The sequence below is a fragment of the Stegostoma tigrinum genome, chromosome 27 (assembly GCF_030684315.1).
Source record: "Stegostoma tigrinum isolate sSteTig4 chromosome 27, sSteTig4.hap1, whole genome shotgun sequence".
NCBI classification, from domain to species: Eukaryota; Metazoa; Chordata; class Chondrichthyes; order Orectolobiformes; family Stegostomatidae; genus Stegostoma; species Stegostoma tigrinum.
In genome coordinates, this window is record NC_081380.1 from 7,586,606 (window position 1) to 7,611,894 (window position 25,289).

Sequence of the window (25,289 nt, forward strand, 5' to 3'; positions counted from 1 at the left end):
GCGGAGTTTGTGTGGGATTTTCTGCGTTTGTTTCAGACCATTTGTTATTTTGGTGTAATTTGGCCACTGTTGCCTCACTAACAGCAATAATTACCGTTTGGAAAGTAACGTTCTCGGATTGTGATAAATTCACGCTCTGCCTGCGAAGCTAGGTAGCAAGTGCGAAGGTAGCAGATTTTCGATCAACATTTGTTGGAAGGATCACTCTGATGGGCTTTAGGACCACGGAGAATCTTAGGAGCCCGATTAGAACAGCCTGCGTTATAGAACAGGAGACAAGGAATGCACCAATACAACGTTAAAGCGCCATTCTCACTCAAGGCAGAACAGCAAAAGGGAAAATTATTCTCTTCCTCTACTCAGACAGTTCAGCTAAAGAATTCGAGCAAGTGTTCCCTGGGTTTTAATGCAATTATCTATCGATGTTTACACGGATCTGCGATTTACACGCTCATGGAAAGGTTCTGGGAGGATTGTCTTTGTCCAGCAGGTGACTCTCGCCTCCCGATCTCAAACTCCAGCCGTAACTGAGTAGAGAAGGTAAGAACTTCAGCAGATTCCGGAGGATGCCTGTGGTCCACCGGGAGGTTTGTGAGACTGCTGCTGAGAAAGCTGAATGCCGGTTTTAGTGCATTTCTGGTAAATGGGCTGCACATTCCGTCTACATACCAAATCGCTTCCAGACTACTAAGCCAGAACATTGTCAGCTAAAAGAAAGTTTTCTGTTAACATTGTGGTTATGTTCGTATAGAGGAAAACAAAACCTGTCAACTACTTAAAATCCTTAGACTAACACATTGAATTTAATGGAATTGGTGGTATTCCCCCGCGTGTGTCTGTGTTCATATGCATTTGTTCTGTAGTTCGATCTCCGGTTTTTACTCTGCATGTGTGCCTATGATTTTCTGCATGTGTGGTTTTATGTCGGTATGTATGCGCTTGTCTGGGTTCCTGCTTGTATTCCTGTCAGCCCGCGTTTCCATTTTTATTTTTGCACTTATTTTTGCATTTTTTTAAAAATTGCGTTTCCATGTATAGTTGAGTACGTGTGGCAATGGGTGTTTTATACCATAGATTTTGAATAGCCCGTTAGAAAAAGAGCGCTTTGTCTCCTGTGAATTGCAGTTATAAAGCCGAGCGGCTCATCGGAAGGCCGCTGCCAGTTTAAATCACAAACCATTAAACTGATCTCGATACTGAAATTGGTCATGACTCTATCCCGACCGTAGTGCTGATTAGGGATTTATTGTCGAGCTGACCATGGTGCTGACCGCGGTGCAGTTAGAGACTCAGCATGGAGCTGACCATGGTGCTGACCGCGGTGCAGTTAGATACTCCGCGTGGAGTTGACCATGGTGCTGACCGCGGAGTAGCTGGAGTCTCAGCATGGAGCTGACCATGGTGCTGACCGCGGTGCATTTGATACGCTGCATGGAGCCGACCATGGTGCTGACCGCGGCGCAGTTAGAGGCTCTGCATAGAGCTGACCATGGTGCTGACCGCGGAGCAGTTAGAGACTCGGCATAGAGCTGACCGTGGTGCTGACCATGGCAGTTAGTCATGCACCGTGGAGCTGACCCTGGTGCTGTTTAGTGATCCACTGTGGAACTGAGAGTTGAGCTGCCCAGCCACGAACCCGTGTGTTTCTTCTGGAGGTCCTGAAGCCGCAAACTCTCCGGTTGAAAATACCAGACCTGCGCCTTTTCACGAGTGGAGGTGTGCCCTCATTGATACGAATTTTCAGTTAAACAGCATTGTTGATCATAGTAAATTTACAGATAAATTGTTCATTAATTATGTCAGTTCAGAAGACTGTAGAAAACTTGATCTGAATCTTATTGGGAATCAAACCCTGATGCAATTGCAGGTCATTTTACATTGGGGAACTAAGAAAAAGTACTGCACAAGATGGAATATTTAATCGAGCAGTTTGTGGTAACATTTCATGGTTATATTGTCTCTAGAAAGGAAAATGGGTTTTCCTTCTCTCAAGGTAGTGTGGCTGTGTTCCGCATAATTTTACACATCATTATAATTAGCACATAGGTGATATAAAAATACATCCAGTTGCAAGCAGCAGCCACTACACAGTTCTAATACAGTCCGATCTATTTATAGCTCCCATGGCTGTTGTCCTCATATATACTTTACTGTTTGTTAATATAGGTTAAGGTTTAATTAGGTTTAAGTGTTTGTTTGAATGCACACACATGTATTGTTTATGTTGGCCTACGAAGCATTTCAAGTGTTACATGTCAGTAGCACTCATGTGATCTAATTGGTCAGATGCATTTGGGCAGATGAGTATGAACAGAGAGAAAAGGGTTAAAATCTGAAACTGAAGCAATATCTTTGGCCTAGTATATCCATTGCATGGCTATTTTTAGCATTATTTGAGAACAGGTAATTTGTTTAAGCTTCAGGGAGCAATAGTGACAATTGAACAGGATATGAGGACTTATTTGAGAGAATAAACATTGTCTCTGGATTTGTTAACTTTTTTTTGGTAATTCTGGTTGCATTCTGAATGAAAACTATCTGTTGTTTACATTGTGGAGGGTACATGGATATTGAGAATTAGTGCTGAGCAGAAAATTACATTAAATTATGCTGTTTCAGCCCTGTGGGTGGTTTTCCTGCTGTTAGAGGTGAGGGTTAAATGGGACAGAGCAGAAAATAGCAGCAACAACATCCGCTGAGCTTTGTTTAAAGTATTTTCTGCCCTGTTAACATTGACCTTATTAGCACTAACAACCTGCTGTTACTTAATTGCCCACTGTTAATGAATGCCAATTAAGGGCTTGTCCAGGGCTGTGAATGATAATTGGAATTATATTGTTGCTGGGTGAAATAACGTCTTCAACAGTAGCCCATACCTCTTCAATGTGTGGGAATTACATCTAAAATCAGCTGTAGAAGTGTTTATGATGAGATTGGACTGTTGAAATATTGGTGCCTTATGTCAAGAGTTTGCTAATGAGCATTGCCTTATTTCAACTCAATGAATGAAACTCAATATATAATCATATGTCTTTAGTTGTGTGGAATCTAACTATTCTCTACCTTTACTGCATAAATGTAAACTTGATTTGATGTTGAAAGCTGTATTTTGTGACTTGGATTTTCACAATACAAAAGCAGACTATTAAGCCCAACAGGTTAGTTGTACTGTGTGACAGCATCTTCCCACTCATCATATCACCATATCCTTTGAATCCTTTTTCATTCATGTTCTTGTCAAGTTGCTCCTTAATAAAATTAATGCTATTTGGCAAAATGGAATTGTACAATTACAGAATAGTTATCACTGAGAATAAGACCATTTGGTCCAACATGTCCATGTAAGAACTCCCTAAGAACTTTCAGCTACTTACTTGCGGATGCCTTTTCCCCATTCCCCATTCCCCTGTACATTCTAATTTCCAGATAATCTACAAGTTCTCCTTCTAAGGCCACTACTGAACCTGCTTCCATTACTCTGAGGTAGTGCATTCCAGAAACTCACCAAAGATCCTTCAACAATACCTATCAAACTCACAGCCACTTCCATCTATAAGGACAAGGGCAGCAAATAAAGGGAACATGTTAACTGCAAGTTCCCCTCCAAGTCATTCACTATCCTGACTTGGAAAAATATCACCGTTCCTACACTGTTACTGGGTCAAAGTCCTGGAATTCCCTCCCTAAGAGCATTGTGGGTCAATCTACATTACATGGACTGTAGCAGTTCAAGAAGTCAGCTCATCCCCACCATCTCAAGGATAGTTTGGGACAGGCAATGAGTTCTAGCCCACCCAGTACATACACATCCCATAAATTAATAAAAATATCCAGAACTTAACCAGGTTTTCTTAATGCTGTCTCTTCTGATTTTAGCCAATCACCTTAACTTGCTGCCTGCTAGTTCTTTACTCTTTTAACACTAATGACAGTTTCTCTCTATATATTCTACCTCTGGTCCTCATGATTCTTAGTGTGTTTATCAAATTCCTTCTCAAAGCTCTTCCCCCTAAAGAGTAAAGCCCTGGCTTTACCAGATTATCCTTACTCTCATCTCTCATCTCTGGAAACATTCTCAAAAACCCTTCATTATGTCCTAATGTGTGGTGGTGCTCAGAATTAGACATACAATTCCCAGCTGAGGATGAATACATGTTTTGTAAAGTTCACCATAATTTTCCTGCTTTTGCATGTTATGCCAATATTCATAAAGCCTGGCATCCCATATGTCTCATATATCATATATCCCATATATCACATATGTCTAACTGTTTTTTCACCTTGCCTTGTCACCTCTGAATGATTTCTGCTCTTCTACACCCGGTAGATGGTCTTGCTTCACTTTACCAATATGTATCACTACCCAGCATTGTATTTCAACTATCCAGGCATCTCTCACCTGTTTATATCCTCTTAGATTCTACCACTACCTTCCTCATGGTTCACAACAGCTCCAAGCATGTGCTTAATCAGAAACTTTGAAATTATGACCTCAAACAACTTTTGGAGGTCAATGTATATCTTACCTATCAATTTAGTCTCATCAAAATGGTTTAACATTTGAAATTCTTCACCATCTCTGGATTGTAACATTATGACCAGAATCTCTGTGATTTCTACTTTTGATTTCTTTAGTATCCTTGATGCAATATGTCTAGTTTTAGTGGCTTATTATCTTTAAGTACAGTCAGCTTTTCACCATTTGACCCCTTAGAAGACTCTTGGATTAATATATATGTTAGCTGCCAGCCTCTTCTCATACTCTCTCATTTCTGCTCATTTCTTTTTTTACATTGCCTCTAAGTTTTCACAGTACAGCCTGATAATTATTTGTGTTATCAAAACGCTGGTTGTCACATTTCTTTTGTTTTCTTGCTGTTACTTCACTTTGTATCTGGTTCACCATCCAACCACTCAGCAATAATGTTGATCACTGCTCAGTGCGAGAGTAACCTGTATGGTATGTACAGGTTGTAGCTGACAAAAAAATAACTGCCCGAATATTCCAAGAATCTAAAGTCTTCTCTCTTACAATACCTATTCAGCCACATACTGATCTGGCACACCTTTCTATTTCAAACATCAGTTGTGCAATGACACTGGAAGAATTCTGAAGATTTCAATCTTCAAGCCTTGCTTCTTAATATTTTTCCCCTAAAATCTGCCCGCAGGTCTTAACTCCTCTTTCTAACTGTTGCTCATGCTTAAATGGCCAACACCTAGTGACCTCGCCATCAGAGTGTCCTGCAATAAGTCATATGATTGACAATGATATTAGGGAGGCAATGTGCTATCTTGGATTTAACAATTTTTCTAAACATTCTACCAGGTGAGATTACTGTGCTTATATGTACATTTGCCCACAACAGCCATGATACTAATGCTATTTGCTATATCTGTGTTCTAAACCATGTCTAATAGCTCTCAGGGTCTGTGGGGCTGTTTATATTTGGCAATGTAGAGGTAGCTCTGTCTCCAAACACCATCAACTCAGATGTAAAAGCATGCTCCCCAGGAACCTCCTGAGATCTAATTTCTCGAAAATGTTTGAAGCTTTCAATTAATATTTGAACTGGCTTTCTCAGAACTAAGGAAGGGTCAAGACACCCAAAACATTAATTCTGTTTTTTTTCTTCACAGATGCTACCAGACCTGCTGAGCTTTTCCAGCAAACTCTGTTTTTGTTCCTGATTTACAGCATTTGCAGTCCTTTCAGTTTTTTATTTTGACAAGTTAAACAAGATTGGGGAATAAGCCAAAAGCATAAATTTGATTTTAAAAATTGTAAACATGACAGTGAATCAAGGGAGTCAAACATTGGAGAGAGAGGACACTCTCGCAATCTGCAGAAACATAGCAAGGGCATAGATTTTGCTCTGGGCAGGGGACACGAGAATTGTGGAATCCCTAATTCTAGGGATTAGGTGGTGGTGATCTAGCCCATTGAGTCTGAACTAGCCCTCTGAAGAACACCCTCCCCATCTTATCCCTGTAAACCTGTATTTCCCAAGGTCTAATCCACGTAATCTACACATCCTTAGACTGTAGGAGAAAACTGGAGTACTCAATGGAAACCCATGCAGACACAAGGAGAATGTGTAAGCTCCACACAGACAGTTACCCAAGGGTGGAATCAACCCCAGGTCCCTGGCACAGTGAGGTAACAATGCTAACCACTGAGGCACCATGCTGCACCAGGAATGTTGATCACCATGTGTGGCTTGGCAACACTATGACTGGCTATACAGGCTCAGCTGGTTAAATCCTGAAGGGATTAGGTACCAGACCGAACCTCTGAGATGGAGTGAGAGAATCAACAAGAGGAAATATCTACTTGTTTTGCCTTTGCCAATCCCTTTCAGCTGGTAGCAGGGAACCACCAGACAGTCCTTGTGGTGATAAAGTCCTTGTGGTTAGAACATTTTCTCCAGTGTTGCGGAACATTACCAATGTAGGTTTAAAGCAGATCCAGCGGCTCAACATGGGACAAATATACTGCTATCCAACAGCAGGATGGTATTCCACCACCACTTGTAACTGCGAGGCCCAACATATCCCTGACTCTCTATTACCGTCAAGCCCAGGAACTGTCCCTAGTTCAGTGAGAAGTGCAAGGCAGCATGTTACAGGTATCACCAGTGATATTGGGAAATAGAGTGCTAACTAAATGAAGCTCCAAACACTGGGGTACATACATGCTTAAGAGTGGAAGCAACATGTAATAGTGTGCTGCTGCATCCAGCCATGAATTGTGGATAATTAAGCTAGTAATAGAAGAAGGAGACTGCACAAAATGCCTTCTCCTCAATGGTGGGTAAGCTCAGCACAGAGCTAAGGTTTTTTCAACCACCTTCAATCAAAATGAACATCCATCTCCTCCCCCTCATGAACACCCCAGCACGATGCAAGTTAACCTTCATTCAGTTTGGTCCATTCCACACAATATCAATAAATGGCTGAAGGCACTGGTTACGTCTCAAACAGTATGAATGCTGACAACAGGCTGGCTACAGTGCTGAAGACTTGGTGATCCATACTTGCCACTGTCTCATTGAAGTTGTTCCAGTGTGACTACAAGACTGGCATCTTCCTGATCATAAGACCATAAGACCATAAGACATAGGAGTGGAAGTAAGGCCATTCGGCCCGTCGAGTTCACTCTGCCATTTAAATCATGGCTGATGGGCATTTCAACACCACTTCCCTGCACTCTCCCCGTAGCCCTTGATTCCTTTTGAGATCAAGAATTTGTCGATCTCTGCCTTGAAGGCATCCAACGTCCTGGCCTCCACTGCACTCTGCGGCAACAAATTCCACAAGCCCACCACTCTCTGATTGAAGAAATGTCGTCTCATTTCAGTTTTAAATTTACCTCCTCCAATTTTAAGGCTGTGCCCACGGGCCCTAGTCTCCCCGCCTAATGGAAACAACTTCCTAGCGTCAACCCCTTCTAAACCATACATTATCTTGTAAGTTTCTATTAGATCTCCCCTCAACCTTCTAAACTCCAATGAGTACAATCCCAGGATCCTTAGCCGTTCATCAAATGTTAAACCTACCATTCCAGGGATCATCCGTGTGAATCTCCGCTGGACACGCTCCAGGGCCAGTATGTCCTTCCCGAGGTGTGGGGCCCAAAATTGGACACAGTATTCTAAATGGGGCCTAACTAGAGCTTTATAAAGCCTCAGAAGCACATCGCTGCTTTTATATTCCAACTGCCTTGAGATAAATGACAACAATACATTCACTTTCTTAATCACGGACTCTATCTGCAAGTTAACTTTTAGAGAATCCTGGACCAACACTCCCAGATCCCTTTGTACTTTGGCTTTATGAATTTTCTCACCGTTTAGAAAATAGTCCATGCCCGTATTCTTTTTTCCAAAGTGCATTTGCTCACATTGAATTTCATCAGCCATTTCCTGTCTAAATCTTTCTGCAGCCTCCCCACCTCCTCAGTACTACCTGCCTGTCCACCTATCTTCGTATCATCGGCAAACTTCGCCAGAATGCCCCCAGTCCCTTCATTCCAAGTCATTAATATATAAGGTGAACAGCTGTGGCCCCAACACTGAGCCCTGCCCAGACACCGCTCGTCACTGGTTGCCATTCCGAAAAAGAGCCTTTTATCCCAACTCTCTGCCTTCTGTCAGACAGCCAATCCTCAATCCAGACAGTAGCTCACCTCGAACACCATGGGCCCTCACCTTGCTCAGCAGCCTCCGGTGAGGCACCTTATCAAAGGCCTTTTGGAAGCCTAGATAGATAACATCCACTGGGTTTCCCTGGTCTAACTTACTTGTTACCTCTTCAAAGAATTCTAACAGGTTTGTCAGGCATGACCTCCCCTTACTAAAACCATGCTGACTTGTTCTAATCTGACCCTGCACTTCCACGAATTTAAAAATCTCATCCTTAACGACGGATTCTAGAATTTTACCAACAACCGAGGTTAGGCTAATCGGCCTATAATTTTCCATCTTTTGTCGTGATCCTTTCTTAAACAAGGGAGTTACAACAGCAATTTTCCAATCATCTGGGACTTACCCTGACTCCAGTGGCTTTTGAAAGATCACGACCAAAGCCTCTGCTATTTCCTCAGCCACCTCCCTCAGAACTGTAGAAATGTAGAATGTAGAAAATTGTCAGTTATGTCCTGCCCACAGAAAAACATGACAAATTGAATCCAGCCATTTGAAGCCTCATCAGCCTCCTCTTGCTCATCAGCAAAGTGATGGGAACAGTTGTTGATGCTGAACCTATTCAGCCATAACCCACTCATTGGAGGTCATCTTTGGCTTTTTCAGAGCCATATCTCATTATAGCCTTGGTACGAACATGGGCAGAAGAGTTGAATTCTAGGGGGGTGGGGGTGAGATTTGGTAGCATTTGGTTAAGTGTGATATCGAAGAACTTTCATAAAACTGAGATAGTTGGAATCAAGAGAAAACTCTCCACTGGTAGCAGACATAGCTAGCGCAAAGATTTTGTCTGTTGCAAGCCAATTAGCCCCTGCCCAAATCATCATTCACAAATTGCTCAGCCCAATTATGATCTGCTGCTTCATCTCCCTCCATCAAATATTGGGAAGTGGATATGCCAGCTGGTGATTACAGAGTGTTTAGGTCCTTACTCTACTCCACTGCTACTGAGGCAACCCGAACCCACAGGTTTCATGGCACCAAATGGGGTTCATATCACCCAATGACCACCTCCAGGAAGAACACTTGATACTTGATAGCGATGTCATTGTTTACCATCTAGAAGAGCAATGTCATCGAGAACATTGCAGCCTGTTGTTTGGTCCCCATCCACCACCTACAATATTTGCTTCCTCACTCATCTTGAGGGCGAGTTAGTATTTAATAAAAACTTCAGATGGAATGGCAAAATAGAAAATTTGGGGAGATTAAAGAAAATTCTGAGACAAAATGAGTGAGATTCATGGGGAAAGAACTATGGGGAATTATGGGTGCACATAACTCTTTATTAACCCACATCCTGATTCACTGCTTCCGTGTGAGATGTCATTGACACCCTAATCCCAATGACTACCTGCAAAGGGACAGTGCAATGTTGGCAGTAAGTGGTAGGAAAATTGCTGGAGATGTTTCTGAGGGACAGGCTAAAGCTATATTTAAAAATGTATGCATTAACCAAACACAATTAGCATGGATTTAATCAAGGAAGAATATGTCCGACAAAAGTGGGTTTTGTTTGAGAATATAACAAAGGCTATTCTGTGGGTGAAAAACTTGATGTCTCTATGGATTTTAGCTAGGTTTTTGATAAACGGAAAGTTCACATTGCAACTGGTCACAAAAATGGTAATGCATGGGAAAAGGCCAAGTGAGATCCAAATTTGGCCCAAACATAGGACACAAAAAGTCATGACCAATGGGTGTCCTTGTAATTGGACTATTTCTACTAGGGTTCTGTATGTCTCCAGACTGGGCCCCTTGCTTTTTGAGGTAACTGTGAGCTCTTTTTGTTGCTTAAGGGATCCATTAATAGGACAAATTTGAACATACAAATGTAAATATATGAGTTCAGAGCAAATATAGACTATTCAGCCCTTCAATTCTGCTCTATCACTAAATTAGGTCTTGGCCGCTCGGTTTCTGTTCCAAATTCCATATTCCTGCCTATCCCCAATAACCTTTGATTCACCCGGCTAACTAGAATCCAATTGCGTCTGTCTTAAAAATCTTCAAAGATCCTGCCTCTGTCACATTCTGTAACTTAGTTCCATAATTACACAACCCTCTGAGAGACAAAATGTCAGCTCATCTCTGTCCCAAAGGATGCTCCCTAGTTTTTAAAGTGTCCCCCTCATTCTGGTCTCACCCACCAGTGTAAACCTCTTTCCCACATCCACCCTGTCAAAACCGTACAAACCTCATTTTTCTGGAAACAAGTCTGGTCTGTCCAAACTTTCCTCCTGAGGTAACCCACTCATTCGAGGTTATCATTCTAGTAAACCTCTCCTGAACTACCTCTGACCCATTCACATCCTTCCTAAATAAGCAGAGCAAAACTGCACAGAGTATTCAAAATATGGCCTCACAATTGCCCTGCATACCTGAAGTTGAACGTCCTTAATTTTATGCTAAACTTCTCTTTTAATGCAAACTAGCGTCCCATTGGTCTTTTTGATTGCGTTGTGACTGCATCCTAGCCTTCTTATGACTTATGCATGTTATCTTTGCACATTTAGTCTTGATTGCTGGTATATGTTGTTGTCAGTGCCCATGAACAGGAACCCAACGCTCCCACACCAGCTTTTTAGCCACACATTCACTTTTTTAATCTGATTAATTTTATCCCAATTTGCACATAGTTTAAGCAATAATCCAGAGATTATTACCTTTGAGGTTCTGCTTTGTAATTTAGCCCCTAACTTCTTAAATTTACGTAACAGAACATCCTTCCTAGTTCTAACTATGTTGTCCGTATCAACATAGATCATGACCAATGGATCCTTCCCTTCTTATTGCAAGTCCAATCAAGAGCTGAAATAACCGAAACACTAGCAGACAATACAGCCATCTAGGTTTACATACTTGGATGCAGAGAGTAGTGTCAATTCCCTTCGTAGATACAGATTGGGAGCAGGGAATTTAAATAAGATTCAAGGGAAAACATTTTCACCCCGTGAGTGCTTGAGATCTGGAAATTGCTGCCTGGAAGAATGATAGACACAGAATCCTCATTACACTTTTTTTAAAGTATGTACAGTTTATACATTTGAGATTAATGTATTAGGGCCAAAAAGTGGATTAGGCTGGTTAGCCCCTTATCAGCTGGCCCAGGCATGATAGACCAAAAAAAACTACAATAAAGTTTTATTTCTATATAACATCCCATTTCTGTGGTAGCTCAATGATCACTCAAACAACTTCCAGTAGAAAAGCAGGTGTGTGTGCATGTCTGTCTGACTGTGTATCTATGTGTGTCAGTGTATATATCTGAGTGTGTGTCTATGTCTGAGTGAGTGTGTGTGTTTATGTGTCAGTGCATATATCTGAGGGTGTTTGAGAGTGTGTGTATCTAAGTCTGTGTATTTATGTGTGTGTGTGTATGCGTGTCTGAGCGTGTGTATCTATGTCTGTGAGCATGCTGTATGTGTCTTAAGTGTGTATATCTGTGCGTGTGTGTGTGTGCATGTTGAATAATGGGTCCTAATAGTTTCTTTCCCTTGTTCAGGAGCGGGTCGATCGGAGCTAGGTGACCATGGTTCTCAAGATGATCTGACCGCCAGTCCCTGGAATATGCACGCCTGCCGGCCAGCTACACCACGTGTCCTGCAACGGCATGGTGACAACTTTCAAAATAGCAATCCTTGGAGCGCAAGGCGTTGGGAAATCGGCAATCGTGCACCAATTCCTCTACAACGATTACAGTGATCACTATCTGCCCACAAAAGCACGCCGTGTCTATTTGCCTGCCGTGGTCATGAACGAGCACGTGCACGACCTACAGATAATGGACTTTCCGCCCATTCCCTCCTTCCCAGTCAACACTCTGCAGGTAATTGTTCTGATCTCTCCAGTTCACCTAGGTCACGGGGGCTATTTTGGTGGATGGAAGACTGTATTGGCAAAGCTGGTAGCAAGGAGTTTCAATTACTGGCCAGTTCTGTTGACAAGTAGTAAAATCAATTGCCTAATAACTCAGAAAAGCTCATCTCAATAGCAACAGTTTCTTCTGCTCTTTTCTTAAAATACCTTCGCTCCCTTTTTGGCTTTCAATAATTTTATTTATCTTTAATTACTTTCTACAGTTCTGCTTTGTCCCTCTTAATTCCTCTGTGTCTGGTCCCCCAGTTTTATAGGTTTTTATTAAAGCTTACACAGATCATCAAACGTTTGTACCCCACTCTCCTAGCCCAGCAATGACCTTTTTCCATATCTTTGTCATTTGCATTGGTAGATTGACCCAAACATCAGGGCAATTCAATTTGCTCTCAGAAAATGGTTACTGTTGTATTTTTTTTTCCATTCATTTGTGAGATGTGGTCATCGCTGGCAGGGCCAGCATTTATTGCCCACCCTGGTTGCCCTGGAGAAGGTGAGGGGGGTGGGAGCTGCCTTCTTGAACCGCTACAGTTCACTTGCTGTGAGTTGACCCACGTTGCCATTTGGGAGGGAATTCCAGGATTTTGATCCGGTAACAGTGAAGGAACAGTGATATATTTCCAAGTCAGGATGGTCTTGGAGGGGAACTTGTAAGTAATGTTGTTCCCATGTTTCTGCCACTCTTGTCCTTCTAGATGCATTTGGGCTTGAGTTTGGAAGTTGCTGTCTGAGGATCTTTGACGAATTTCTGCAGCGCATCTTGATAGATAGTACACACTGCTGCTACTGAGCGTCGGTGGTGGAGGGAACAGATGCTTGTGAATGTAGTGCCAATCAAGAGGGGCAGGGGGGCTGCTGCTTTGTCCTGGATGGTGTCTAGCTTCTGGGAGGTGAACACATCCAGGCAAGTGGGGAGCCTTCCATCACACTCCTGACTTGTGCCTTGTAGATGGTTGGCAGGCTTTGGGGAGTCAGGATGTAAGTTATTCACTGCTATGTAAGGGTTGCATTTATTACCTATCCCTTATGTCCTTGAAATGGTTGTGGTGAGCCTTCTCCTTGTACAGCAGGTGGTTTCACTGAATTAGAAGCTTGTTAACTCACTTTGGAATGCAGGTTATATAGAATTGTGGTTTCCTTCTCTGAGGATATTATTGAAAATGGTTGGGTATTTACAAGACCTTTTTAATTGCACTTATTAGCTTTACATTTCCTAATATTTTAAATTAAATTCAAGTGGTGCTGATGTAAGATTTGAACTAGAAATGTTAGAGCTCTAGATTGCTCATCCATTACATTTCCACACTTAAGCCCCAGGTGGTTTAATGAATCAGGGAATGTGAAATGCAAATTCTAATTTTTCTTCATGCAAATCAACTTTACATTGCTTAACTTCCTCGGGTTGTACTGGCTTAATATTCCTGAAGTAATATTCTGTGTTTAATTTAACTGTAGCGCAAGTTATATCTAGTTTCTCCCACTCAACCCATTGTGTTCCTTTGCTATTATCCTTTTCTTCTATATTGACTTTGCTTATTTTACTTGGCACTGCCACAATATATTTTGATCTTTGCCAACTTCTTATGGGCCATCCACTCCTGTTCCAATGTCACCACAACTTTCTATCTGCTCTTGTCCTTAGGATCATAGAATCCCTACAATGAGGTAGCAGGCCATTCAGCAAACACCCTGACCCTCCAATGTGCAAGCCACCCAGAAACCCCCTCCCTCTATCGCTGTAGCCTTGCATTTCCCATGACTTCACCTACACTTCTCTGGATGCTATGGGCAACATAGCATAGTCAATCCACCTAACCCTGCACATCTTTGGACTGTGGGAGGAAACAGGACACACAGACATGGGGAGAATGTACAAACTCTACACAAACAGTTGCCCGAAGGTGGAATCAGACCCAGGTCTCTCACACTGGGAGGCAGCAGTGCTAACCACTGAACCAACATGCCACTCTTTTTCTTAGAAGTTCCATTACAATCACTCACATTTCCCCTCTTTCTATTTGTACTACAGAGGACCTTTCCAATTCTATCTCCTCTGGGCTACTTTCTTGGAAAGTGGTTCCAGACTTTTTTCCTTTCTCATTACTCCACTTATCTATTTCATCTTCTGCATCTTGTTACCATCCAGTTATTGTTGAAAAAAACACACATTTTGATGAATTTTTTTGTCTTTGAAAGAAATGCTGATCTAAAGAGAAACAGCATTTATGCTAATATAAGCTTGATACTTTAATTGCCAATCTTCATTTAACAAGTGCATTCTCCATAGATATGCTGGCATTAATCAGACTCAATTTGTCAACGAATCTGCCACCACTAACTCAGGGTAATGGAAATTATTCACTCCATTCCAGCTAATATCTTTGGTCTACTGATGCTCAAACCTCGAGTGTTTTTCTCCCGTGGCCCAATAGAATGAGCCTTCATCATCCCCACCACATAGCTCAATGTTATCTGCAGATATCATCGACTGTGCATTTCCTGACTCATTTGCTGAGCTGGGACAAATCAGGAAGAGGAAGGGGGCTCAGTCCTGAGTCTTCATTAACTCAATTTTGGCTTCAAAACTCTGACTCTTTTCCGCAGTGTTTTTTGCTCATCTGGGGCTTCTTGCCATTAACATGGATAAACTTGAATTTATTCAAACAGTGTCTTGTCCCTTGATACCTGGAATTGATTGGTCTGATGTACATGTGCTCCAGAAATCATTCAAACTCCGTTCTGAACTAACATCCAGCAGGACACCATCTCCAAGCTCCAGCTCTGGATTCTTGTATTGTTACACATGAGGGCTTGAAGGTGTGGCTGCAACATTATAATATCAATATCTCCTAAATACCAGGGCAATGTAAGATTGTGTTTAATTGATTTTTCTGGAAATAAATTAATGAAGTGACTATAGGTTGCTATTGGCATATCAGGTACATACAGTATAGGCATGTTGACACATTGGGCACTTATCATTGACAGACTATTGTATGATGTGGACAGGACAATTTGAGGACAATGCCAGCTGTTTGGCTGGCAAGGGACAAAAGGAGATTTACAAGTAATGGAGATGGCCCACTGTTCTTACAAAGTAGAAAGGAGAGGAGACAATATGGGCACAAATCATTAAAACAGCACCAGTTTGCGAGACTGAGCTGTTGAAGGATTTTCTTGATGTTTTGATCTGTAATGTTGAAATTGGGCACCATGACAGTTCAGAATGTAATTAGGTAAAGCAATTGATAACGGATTCAGTGCCCATTTTACATCACTTCTCAAATGAGGACAGTGGAGTGAGAATGAGCCATGATGTCGAATGAGCCATCAATTCACAATCAGCTGCTCAATCAGTGAAATACTGCAGACACTGCTATTATTTCGAAGGCTCCCTGTCCAGTATTTTGGGCAGCTTGGAGTTTCGATGGATATCGCAGATCCAACAGACTGGAAAAGTTGCAGGAGCTTGGAGTTTTTGTCTATCATTCAGCCACATCAGTAGCAGTAACTGAGAAACTATTAGAAAGTGGGTACAAGGCATAGACCCAGAATAGCTATCGGAAACAGGGGAACTCTATATAGACTCAAAATAACAATAACACTTTAAAGAGCTGCAGACAGACCCAGAGTAACTACTGATAAGTAGAGGGCTGCGTACGGACAAAAACTGTTTTCACAAACTAAGGACTGTGTATAGATTGGGATTAATTAAGAGAAAGTGGGACAAAATCAAATTACCACTTTTAATTCATTCTCACCTTCCTCCAGTGTCAGTGTAACAGGATTCCACGTGGTGATGATGTTGAATTTGCCGGGAAACAGATAAACATCATGAGATGTAATTAACCCTTCTCGCTAGTTTGATGGGATGCAGGCAGCATGCTAATTTTGCAAAGCCTGCTCATTTAACCAATAGTGACAAACAGCACAGGGCTCAGCTTGCTGCAGAATGGCCTCATGCCTCCACAGATGGTGGGAGACAGGGTTCATACAAAGCTAGCTCCACTGAAACCTGCAACCACTGTCCAACATAGAGTCAGGAGTCACCCTGTAAATGATAAGTTCATTTTGGCTTCAGTAGGTATTCAAACTGGAAATGACTCAACAGCCCAGCGAGTGTGTCCTCAAGTCCCCAATTCAGTAAAGGAGGGTGCATGCAGGGAATTGAAGAAATATCAACTTCCGTCAGGCATTCAGTATGGGCTAGGCTTCCCTTCCATTTAATGGTTATGAAGGCAATGAAAACAAATGATCATTGAGGTCAATACCTGCAGTCTGCACTGAGGACCCAGATATAGTGCCTCAAAAGTTTTCTATCTTCATGAATGGTCAAGGTTCGTGAATACACATTCAAGTGCCATTTTCCCACAAATGAGCTGCTGGTCTCACACACACTGCTCCATTCGCGATATCGTCTCCACGCATCTGTCACCAATCTCTGCCAATCATGACTCATACTCAACATTCATTGCCTTATCTCATTCCTATGCACTGTTGCAGACCTCACCCTCACATCTCACAGCATGCACACCCAGCCAACTATTCAGCTGTGGCAGGCACATCACCATCCTCACTGGCACAATGCCCTCTCTTCTACAGGGCATGGTCCATAATGTGAGCATAATGGAAGCGTTCCACTTGGAGGAGGGGAGGAGAAGCATGGATCATGGGAGGAAACAGATTCATGGTTTCAGGAACGTGGCCAGTATGGGATTGAGGCTATGGAAGACGACACTATGTTTCTCTGTAATTATCCTTCTCACATCCTACCTCCTGATCGTTCTGCAACCTCTTCAAACGTACAAGCTGTAAATGGTATAAGCATGTAATTCCTGCTATTCCCCCTCCCCTGGCCCAGTCCTACCCTTTCTGATATCCAGGAACAGGCACCTGGTTAAGAGTTGGTGCAAGAGACAGAGGCCCAAGAGGATGAGAAACTGGTGGCAAAGAAATACCATTGCGCAATTTCATGCTCAAAGCCACCAGATCCAGCACTGGCACTGCACATTCTTCAGTGGTGTCTGTAAAAGTGGCATCAGAGACTAGGCTGCAGCGTGGTCAGGGGGTGAATGTAGCTTAAGTGCCAACTCCTCAGGGCAAGAAAGCACATGAGCTCCACTTCAAGGGATTCAGGTACTATCTCTGACAGGCAGTGTGTGAAAAAGTTATTGGGTATTTACAGGGGCACATTGATACCAAACAGGAAATGTGTGGATACCATTTTGGTGTTACAATGACACCTATAGCTCAAACTGCAGCTATATGAGAGATGAAACCTTTCTTTTGTCCTGTGTTTTTTACAATCAGTTCAGCTGCAGTTACATTGGAACAGTTGATTTAAAGTAGTCTTTTTTATGCATATTTCTCCGAAACATGATAAATGAATTCTCACTGATAATGGGAACTGCAGATGCTGGAGATTCCAAGATAATAAAATGTGAGGCTGGATGAACACAGCAGGCCAAGCAGCATCTCAGGAGCACAAAAGCTGACGTTTCGGGCCTAGACCCTTCATCAGAGAGGGGGATGGGGGGAGGGAACTGGAATAAATAGGGAGAGAGGGGGAGGCGGACCGAAGATGGAGAGTAAAGAAGATAGGTGGAGAAGGTGTGGGTGGGACGGACCTATCCCCTCCCTACCTCCCCACCCACACCTTCTCCACCTATCTTCTTTACTCTCCATCTTCGGTCCGCCTCCCCCTCTCTCCCTATTTATTCCAGTTCCCTCCCCCCATCCCCCTCTCTGATGAAGGGTCTAGGCCCGAAACGTCAGCTTTTGTGCTCCTGAGATGCTGCTTGGCCTGCTGTGTTCATCCAGCCTCACATTTTATTATCTATAAATGAATTGTCACTGTCTGAATTTAATCTGACAGTTTATTGTGCAAGGTTCCTTCTCTGTCGTTGGTCAGAGTTTGACTATTATCATGTAACACAGCAACTCGATGCACAGAGCAAATACTGCGCATTAATGGCAATGCGAGAATAGCAGTCAAAGACTCTGTGTTGTCAAGATACGAGGCAATCCATGGCCATGTCAGAAAAGCATAAGGTTTTTCTGATGATTTCATTATGTGTATTCACATCAAATTGCACCCCCCCACCCCCGAATACACTGTCTTCTCTAACGAAGCACAGCTCTCACAGACTGTATTAGCAAACAGAAAGAGAGATTTGCCTCAATGTTGCATCTTTCATACCCTCAGGCCCGTTGGAAGCACTTTACAGCCAGTTAAGTACATGTTGGAGTGTGGTCATTGCTGTAAGACTGGGGAAAGTGGCAGCCAACCCAAAAGCTCCCATAAGTAGAGACAATGTTTTTGGTGATCTTGTCTGAAAGATAACATATTTGTCAGACTCCCAGGATCAATTGCCTTGCTTTTCTTCAAAATATCACACTGGGGATTTCTTTTACATCCAACTCAGAGGGTAGACAACGCTTCAATTTAAAATCTTATCTGAAAGTAATGTTGCATTTCCAGGATAACCTACTGGACTATGAAAAACATTGAGGGGCTGATCGGTGGCAAATGAGACTCAATCGGCATAAATATGAGACGATGTGCTTAGACAGGACAAACAAGGCGAGGAGGTACATGATAAATAGTAGGACCCTGGGAAGCACCAAGGATCAGAGGGATCTTAGTGCATATGTTTCTGGCCTCTTAACATAGTGGAACAGGTAGATAAAGTGGCAAAGAAGACAGGACATAGGATATTTGCCATTATTTGTCGAGGCACAGAGTTTAAGTGCAGGGAGCTTCTGTTGGAACTGTATAAAATACTGGTTAGGCCACCACAAATGTGCAGTTCTGCATCTAGATTGCAGGAGGGTTGTGAAAACGCTGGAGAGGGTGCAGAGGAGATCTACCAGGACGTTGCCTGGGTTGGAGAGGTTTACTTATGAAAAGAGGTTGGATAGAACTGCGGTTGTTTTCCTTAGAGCAGAAGGGGCTGAGGGGGCATATGATTGAGGGGCACAGACAGGGTAGATAGGACGAAATGTTACTCCCTGGTAGAGGTTTCAGTGATCAAGGGCATAGATTTAATGTAAAGAGCACAAGGTTTAGAGGTAATGGGGGGAAAATATTTTTTCACCCAGAAGGTGGTGAGAATCTGGAAACAACTGCTTGTTGGGAGGTAGAGACCCTTATAACATTTAAGAAATATTTTGATATACACTTGCAATACCAAGGCATACAAGGCAATGGGCCAAGTCCTGGAAAATGGATTTGAATAGTTAGGTAATTGTTTTTGACCAGTATAGACTTGATGGGCTGAGGGGCCTGTTGGCCTATTGTTGTGCTGTTGACCTCTCTGATTCCGCGTCTAGTAGCCTTTATTATGTCCTTAAATCCCAGAGTGGGATACAAACCCACAACTTTCTGCCTTACACCTGAGAGTGCTACAATTCATGGAAACAGAAGATAGGTGAAGGAATAGGCCATTTGCCCACTGAACTTGCTCTGCTATTCTGTATGACCATGGTTGATCATCGAGATCAATATGCTAATCCCCCCATATCTCTTGTTCCGTTTAGCCACACGAGCTGTATCTACCTCTCTCTTGAAAGCACCTAATATTTTGGCCTAAACTACTTTCTGTGGTAGTCACTTCCACAGGCTCACCACTCTCTAGTGAAGAAATTTCTCCTCAACTCAATTCCCTTATCTTTAAACTATGACCCCCGTTCTGGGCTCTCCTCCCATTAATAACACCTTTCCTACATCTACTCTGTCTAGTCCTGTTAGAATTTTATAGGTTTCTATGAGATTCTGTCTCATTCTTCTGAACCCCAGTCAATACAATCCCAGCTGGCTCAATCTTTTCTCATACATCAATCCTGCCATCCCAGGAATTTTGCTGCACTCCCTCTGTAGCAAGAACATCCTTCCTCAGATAAGGAGACCAAAAATGCCCACAACATTCCAGGTGTGGCCTCAGCAATGCCCTGTATAATTGCTGCAAAGCACCTCTGTTCCTGTACCCAAATCCTCCTGCGTCAAGGCCAACATACAGTTCGCCTTTTTCACTGCACCTGTGTGTTTACTTATAGCGACTAGTGCACAAGGACACCCAGGTATCATTGAGCATTCCTCTCTCTCATTTTACAGCAATTTAAATAATAATCTGCCCTCTTATTTTTGCTATCAAGGCAGATTACCTCACATTTACCCACATTATACTGCATTTACCCCCTCACTCAGCAGTCCGAATCATTCTGGATCCCCCTCGCGGCTCATCCAGCTTTGTGACATGTGAATATTTATAGATTTTCTTAAAATGCAGAATTCCTACTGTGTGGAAACAAACCATTTGGCCCAACAGGTCCGCACCGATTCTGTGAAGAGCATCCTACCCAGACCCATTCCCGTTCCCATAACTCTCCAGTTCCCACGTCTAACACACCCAACCTAAACATTCCTGGGTACAATGGGCAATTTCGCACGGCCAATCCACCTAACCGGCACACGTTTGGACTGTGGGAGGAATCCAGAGCACCTGGAGGAAACCCACGCAGACACGGGGAGAATGTGCAAACTCAAGGCAGGAATCAAACCTAGGTCCCTGGCGCTGTGAAGCAGCAGTGCTAACCACTGAGCCACCGTGCCACCCCTAGTCTTCCTATATTTAAAAAGTATTGGATTTGGCCGATTTTCAAATAATTTGTAAAATGGTAGAATTGCAGATGTGGTATTTTCCCCAGATGATCTCACAATATTGGTAGCCTCTGCCAATATGTGGGATGAGGATCATCTGATGTTGCTCACAGACACCAATTTTCCTTTAGCTTTGTAAAAAACTGAAAGAATTGTGGATGCTGTAAATCAGAAACTAAAACAGAAATTGCTGGAACACTTCAGCAGTTCTGGCAGCATCTGTGGAGAGAAATCGAAGTTAACATTTCGGGTCGAGTGACCCTTCCTCAGAACTTTTGTCTTCGCTTCATCTTGAGCTTGTTTACTGATTAGTGATCAATTCCACTGTACAGTACCTACAAAAGAGACACTCTTATTAGACAACAAAAAGCTTTGTTGCATGACAGCAACAAGTACAACTACATTTGGTCAGAAATAATTGCTAGGACCTAAGGGAGCTGGTACTGACACAGCTTCTCCCTCGGAACATAAAACACCCCATCTTCAACGAAAGCCTTTGTGGGAGATCATTAGAGTGGGTGCAGCCAAGGTGGCTCAGTGGCTAGCACTGCTGCCTCACAGCACCAGGGGCCCGGGTTCAATTCCACCCTCCGGCGACTGTCTGTGTGGAGTTTGCACGTTCTCCCTGTGTCTGCGTGGGTTTCTTCCGGGTGCTCCGGTTTCCTCCGACAGTCCAAAGATGTGCAGGTTAGGTGGGTTGGCCATGCAAAAGTGCCTGTAGTGTTCAGGGGTGTGTAGATTAGGTGGGTTAGAGGGGGTTGGGTCTGGGTGGGATGGTCCGAGGTTCGGTGTGGACTTATTGGACTCAAGGGCCTGTTTCCACACTGTAGGGATTCTATGACTCAGTGTAACATGAACATTGTCCCTTATAGAACCATTCCCTGACATAAGAGCGTAAAGCTGGTAACAGCATGTATCCTGTGATCAGATGTTTGTTCTGGATAGCTGCTGCATTTGCCCCTCAGCATCCTGGACCAGGAATCCAAGAGAGCTGGGCAACATTTCAGCTGGATACTCCCTCACAGCGGGGTTTTGCAAATCTGCAGGGCGACCAATCAATCCTCTGGTGGTTGTGAAACTGGGTGAAAGCCTGGGAGCAGTGACCCATTCTTGGAGCTGCATTGCAACTTAATCTGGCAGTTCTGCTGAGCTTCATAACACAGTCAAGTTTTAACTTGCTCGCAATCGTAAAAGCCATAAAATAGACTATTTTCAGATTGATATTATAACAGGCTATGCAGCATCAATCTTGGCAAGCACTGGGACAATGCTACAGTGAAGTTTGTAACAGTAATGCCCCAAGACCCCATTCACCTGTTTCAAGAAACGTCCAAGAGTCAACATCAATCACTGCGAGAGAAACCTTACAATGTTGGATAGCAGACACTTTCATTAATGTAGAGAAAAAGAACGATTCACAACCAAGTTCGTTACTTTTACCCAACTCTCTGGTTTAGTTTGCAACTGTGCATGTTGTTAGCAGGGCTAATAGGCTGAGCGTCTGAAGATAGAGATAATACAATGGCTGGTCACATTTCTCATAGCTGGTGTCCCCTGGTGTAGTCCCACAGATTTAATGCGGAGGTGGCAAGCTTTTGAACCTTTCACCTTCTGAACCACACACCTTCTGTCCAGCCATTCCCTTCATGTAAGCCTGGATGTTTAGATGGTGCGCGGTTACATTTCTATTGACTAATATATATTCTGCCAAGAACATTTTCAGAGCATATTTTTCCACAGGGCTTGAGCCTGTTTGAATTAAATTCTCTGTGTTTTCTTCAGGGCTGCAAGCAATGCTGCCAAATGACAGAGCTCCTCAATGTATCATTTCCATGTTTGATCTTTCAGCGTAAGGCCCTCAATATTTCCACTACTGAATTCAGGGAAAGGAACTTCAAAGCTACAAAATTGCCCTTGTGCACTAACAAAAGAAGCTTGCAGCTGATGGTAGGCAGTGTGTTGGGGGTATGTGTGAATGTTGCAATAGATTATGCCAGGGGTGGTAGAATAAAGCCTCATGGTTCAAATTCCTGACATGGTCAGCTCTTAAGTTCAGCTTCAGGGGGTCACAGCTGAAGGTTACTCTTCCAAAAGCGAGATACAAACTGAAGGATGAATCAACCAAAACCTGCTCATCTCTAAGCGAGGAAAGGCAATGACAGTGGCTTCTCTGAAGGAGCATTGGCAGAGCCCCATGACTGGCAGATGTATGGCAGCAGCCTTCCTTTCACATAGCACTAGCAGCAGACCGCTTGCCTCCTGTGGCCATTACTCAGAGGGTATCTGCCTTTCACAGGGACCACTCTCTATGCGACTCCCTCGTCCGTTCCACACTCCCCAATAGCCCCACCACTCCCGGCACCTTTACCTGCAACTGCAGGAAGTGCTACATCTTCCCCACATCAACCCCCTCACCTCCATTCAAGGCACAAACCTTCCATAATCAAACAGAGACTAACCATTTCAACTCCCCCTCCCACTCCCTAGATGACTCCCTAGAGGATGGGCCTCCTCCAGCCTCACAATGACATCACCCAGAAACTGGAGGAGCAAGACCTCATATCCCACCTTGGGAGGCTACAGCCCGATGGCCTAAAAGTGGAATTCGCCAGTTTTAAAATCCTTGGCCTCATACCATGACCAACCTTCCCTCTCATCCCTGCCTCCTTGACCTGACACAACCTGTCCATCTTCTCTTACACCTATCCACTCCTCCCACTTCACTGACCAATCCTCACCACTACCTACCTGCACTCACCTATCACAATCCCATGTACCTTCCCCAAACCCGCCCCTCCTCTCCATATTTATTTCAGAGCTCCCCTCCCCAATTTCTGAAGAAGGGTTCTGACCCAAAATGTCAACTTTCCTGTTCCTCTGATGCTGCCCGGCCTGCTGTGTTCCTCCAGCTCCACGCTGTGTTTTCCATAAAGAAAGCAATTAGTTTTAAAAGTACCTTGCTATGTAAGAGGTATTGAAAGTACACAGTACTCTGCAGGGTTTGACTAATTTTAGCAGAACTGTTTAACCCAGATCTAGTATATTTAACATTTCTTTTTTTTCAACTTTCTGCTATTTTTTTTTGAGGTCTAAGCCATCTCTTTTGTCCAGTCTAGGAGCTCCAATCAACCTATCTCAGATCAGGTATTGAGTGATCACACAAAATGATAAAATGTGCCCTGATTGCAAACCTCAGACATAAATCTCTGACCGCACTAAGCGCTAGCGTACTGTAAGCGTGAGTTCAATTCTACCTGAACAGAAAGGGAATCCGAACCCAATTCATAAATAACTTACCAAATGAAATATTGGTCTTGTTAATGTCATCATAGTCTTGTCAGGCCATAGGACTGCTCTCTTGTTACAGAGAGCTGACTGATGGTGGTTTTAACCTGAGGGCCACCATACCTCAGGTGAGGTTTGAGGAAGGTAACTGCCTCATGGCAACCTCAGGCGGTGATGGGAATTGAACCTGTGCTGTTGGTGTCACATATTACTTTGCAGACTAACTGTACAGCCAACTGAGCTAAACCAGCTCCAAGCCTCATTGCGGTTATGAGATGGCTACATATTGGATTGTCACAAAATCTGCCTTCCTTACAAGGCCTGGCCTACATATGACCCTAGGCTCACACAAACATAGTTGAATCTTCACTGCCCAGCAAGCCACCCAGTTGTATGAGACTGCTACAGAAAGAAACACTGTGTGTGTGCCTTCACTATGTGCAGCTTACCACCTCCTTCTCAAGAGCAATGAGTAAAGAATAAAGAAAAGCAGGGAGAAACTACTTTCAATGGCAAGAGGATGTATGAATTTGAGCCAGCAGAGAATGAGAATTTGTCTTAAACTGTGAATTATTACAATGTGGAAGGCACTGTCAGAAAAGATCAGCCTGACCACAGATCGCAATGTTAACTGATTGCTCAATGAACAGAATGGGAAGATTAGAATTCAGTTTCCGTAGGAAATCAGTGCAGAGAGGGAAGGGGTGTCCTTTTGTTCTGATTTTAGATGCCATACTCATTGGTGTGAAAATAAGACAGCAAGTTTTAAAAATGTTTGTCCCACAGTCTGGCACTTGATGTAAGTTTGTCTTTGAAAAAGTAGCAAATTTAGAAATCCTTAAAACAGACTAAATGATAACTACATTATTAAAACTTATTCAGGGGATGTTGGCTTCTCTGGCTAGGCTGGCGTTTATTCCCAATCTATAATTGTTCAGGAGAGTCCATGTGCTGTAGATAGAGCCGCAATACCCTTAGGGAGGGAATTCCATGATTTGACCAGTGACAGCATTGGAGTGGTGATATATTTCCAAGTCAGGATGGTGACTGGCTTGAAGAAGAACTTGGATGCGGCGGTGTTCCCATTTATTTGATGCCCTTGTCCTCAGAGATGGCAGTGGAAATGGGTTTGGAAGGTGCTGTCCTTGGTGATTTTCTGCCCCGCATCTTGTGAATGCTGCTCACTGTTGGTGGTGAAGGGAGTGCATGCTTGTGGATGAGGTGCAGATCAATCAGGCTGCTTTGTCCTGGATGGTGTCATATTT

General features: G+C 43.2%; 1 protein-coding gene across 1 annotated transcript in view; it reads left to right on the plus strand.

Moving 5' to 3' along the window:
• The first annotated feature begins 249 nt into the window (after nt 1-249).
• The window catches only part of LOC125464703 (ras-like protein family member 10B), a 183,454-nt gene continuing 158,414 nt past the window's right edge, over nt 250-25,289 (plus strand). The window contains exons 1-2 of the mRNA XM_048557429.1: nt 250-540; nt 11,710-12,033. Of these exons, the coding sequence (XP_048413386.1) occupies nt 11,818-12,033 (216 nt within the window). The 5' untranslated portion in view covers nt 250-540; nt 11,710-11,817. The remainder of the gene's footprint in view (nt 541-11,709; nt 12,034-25,289) is intronic.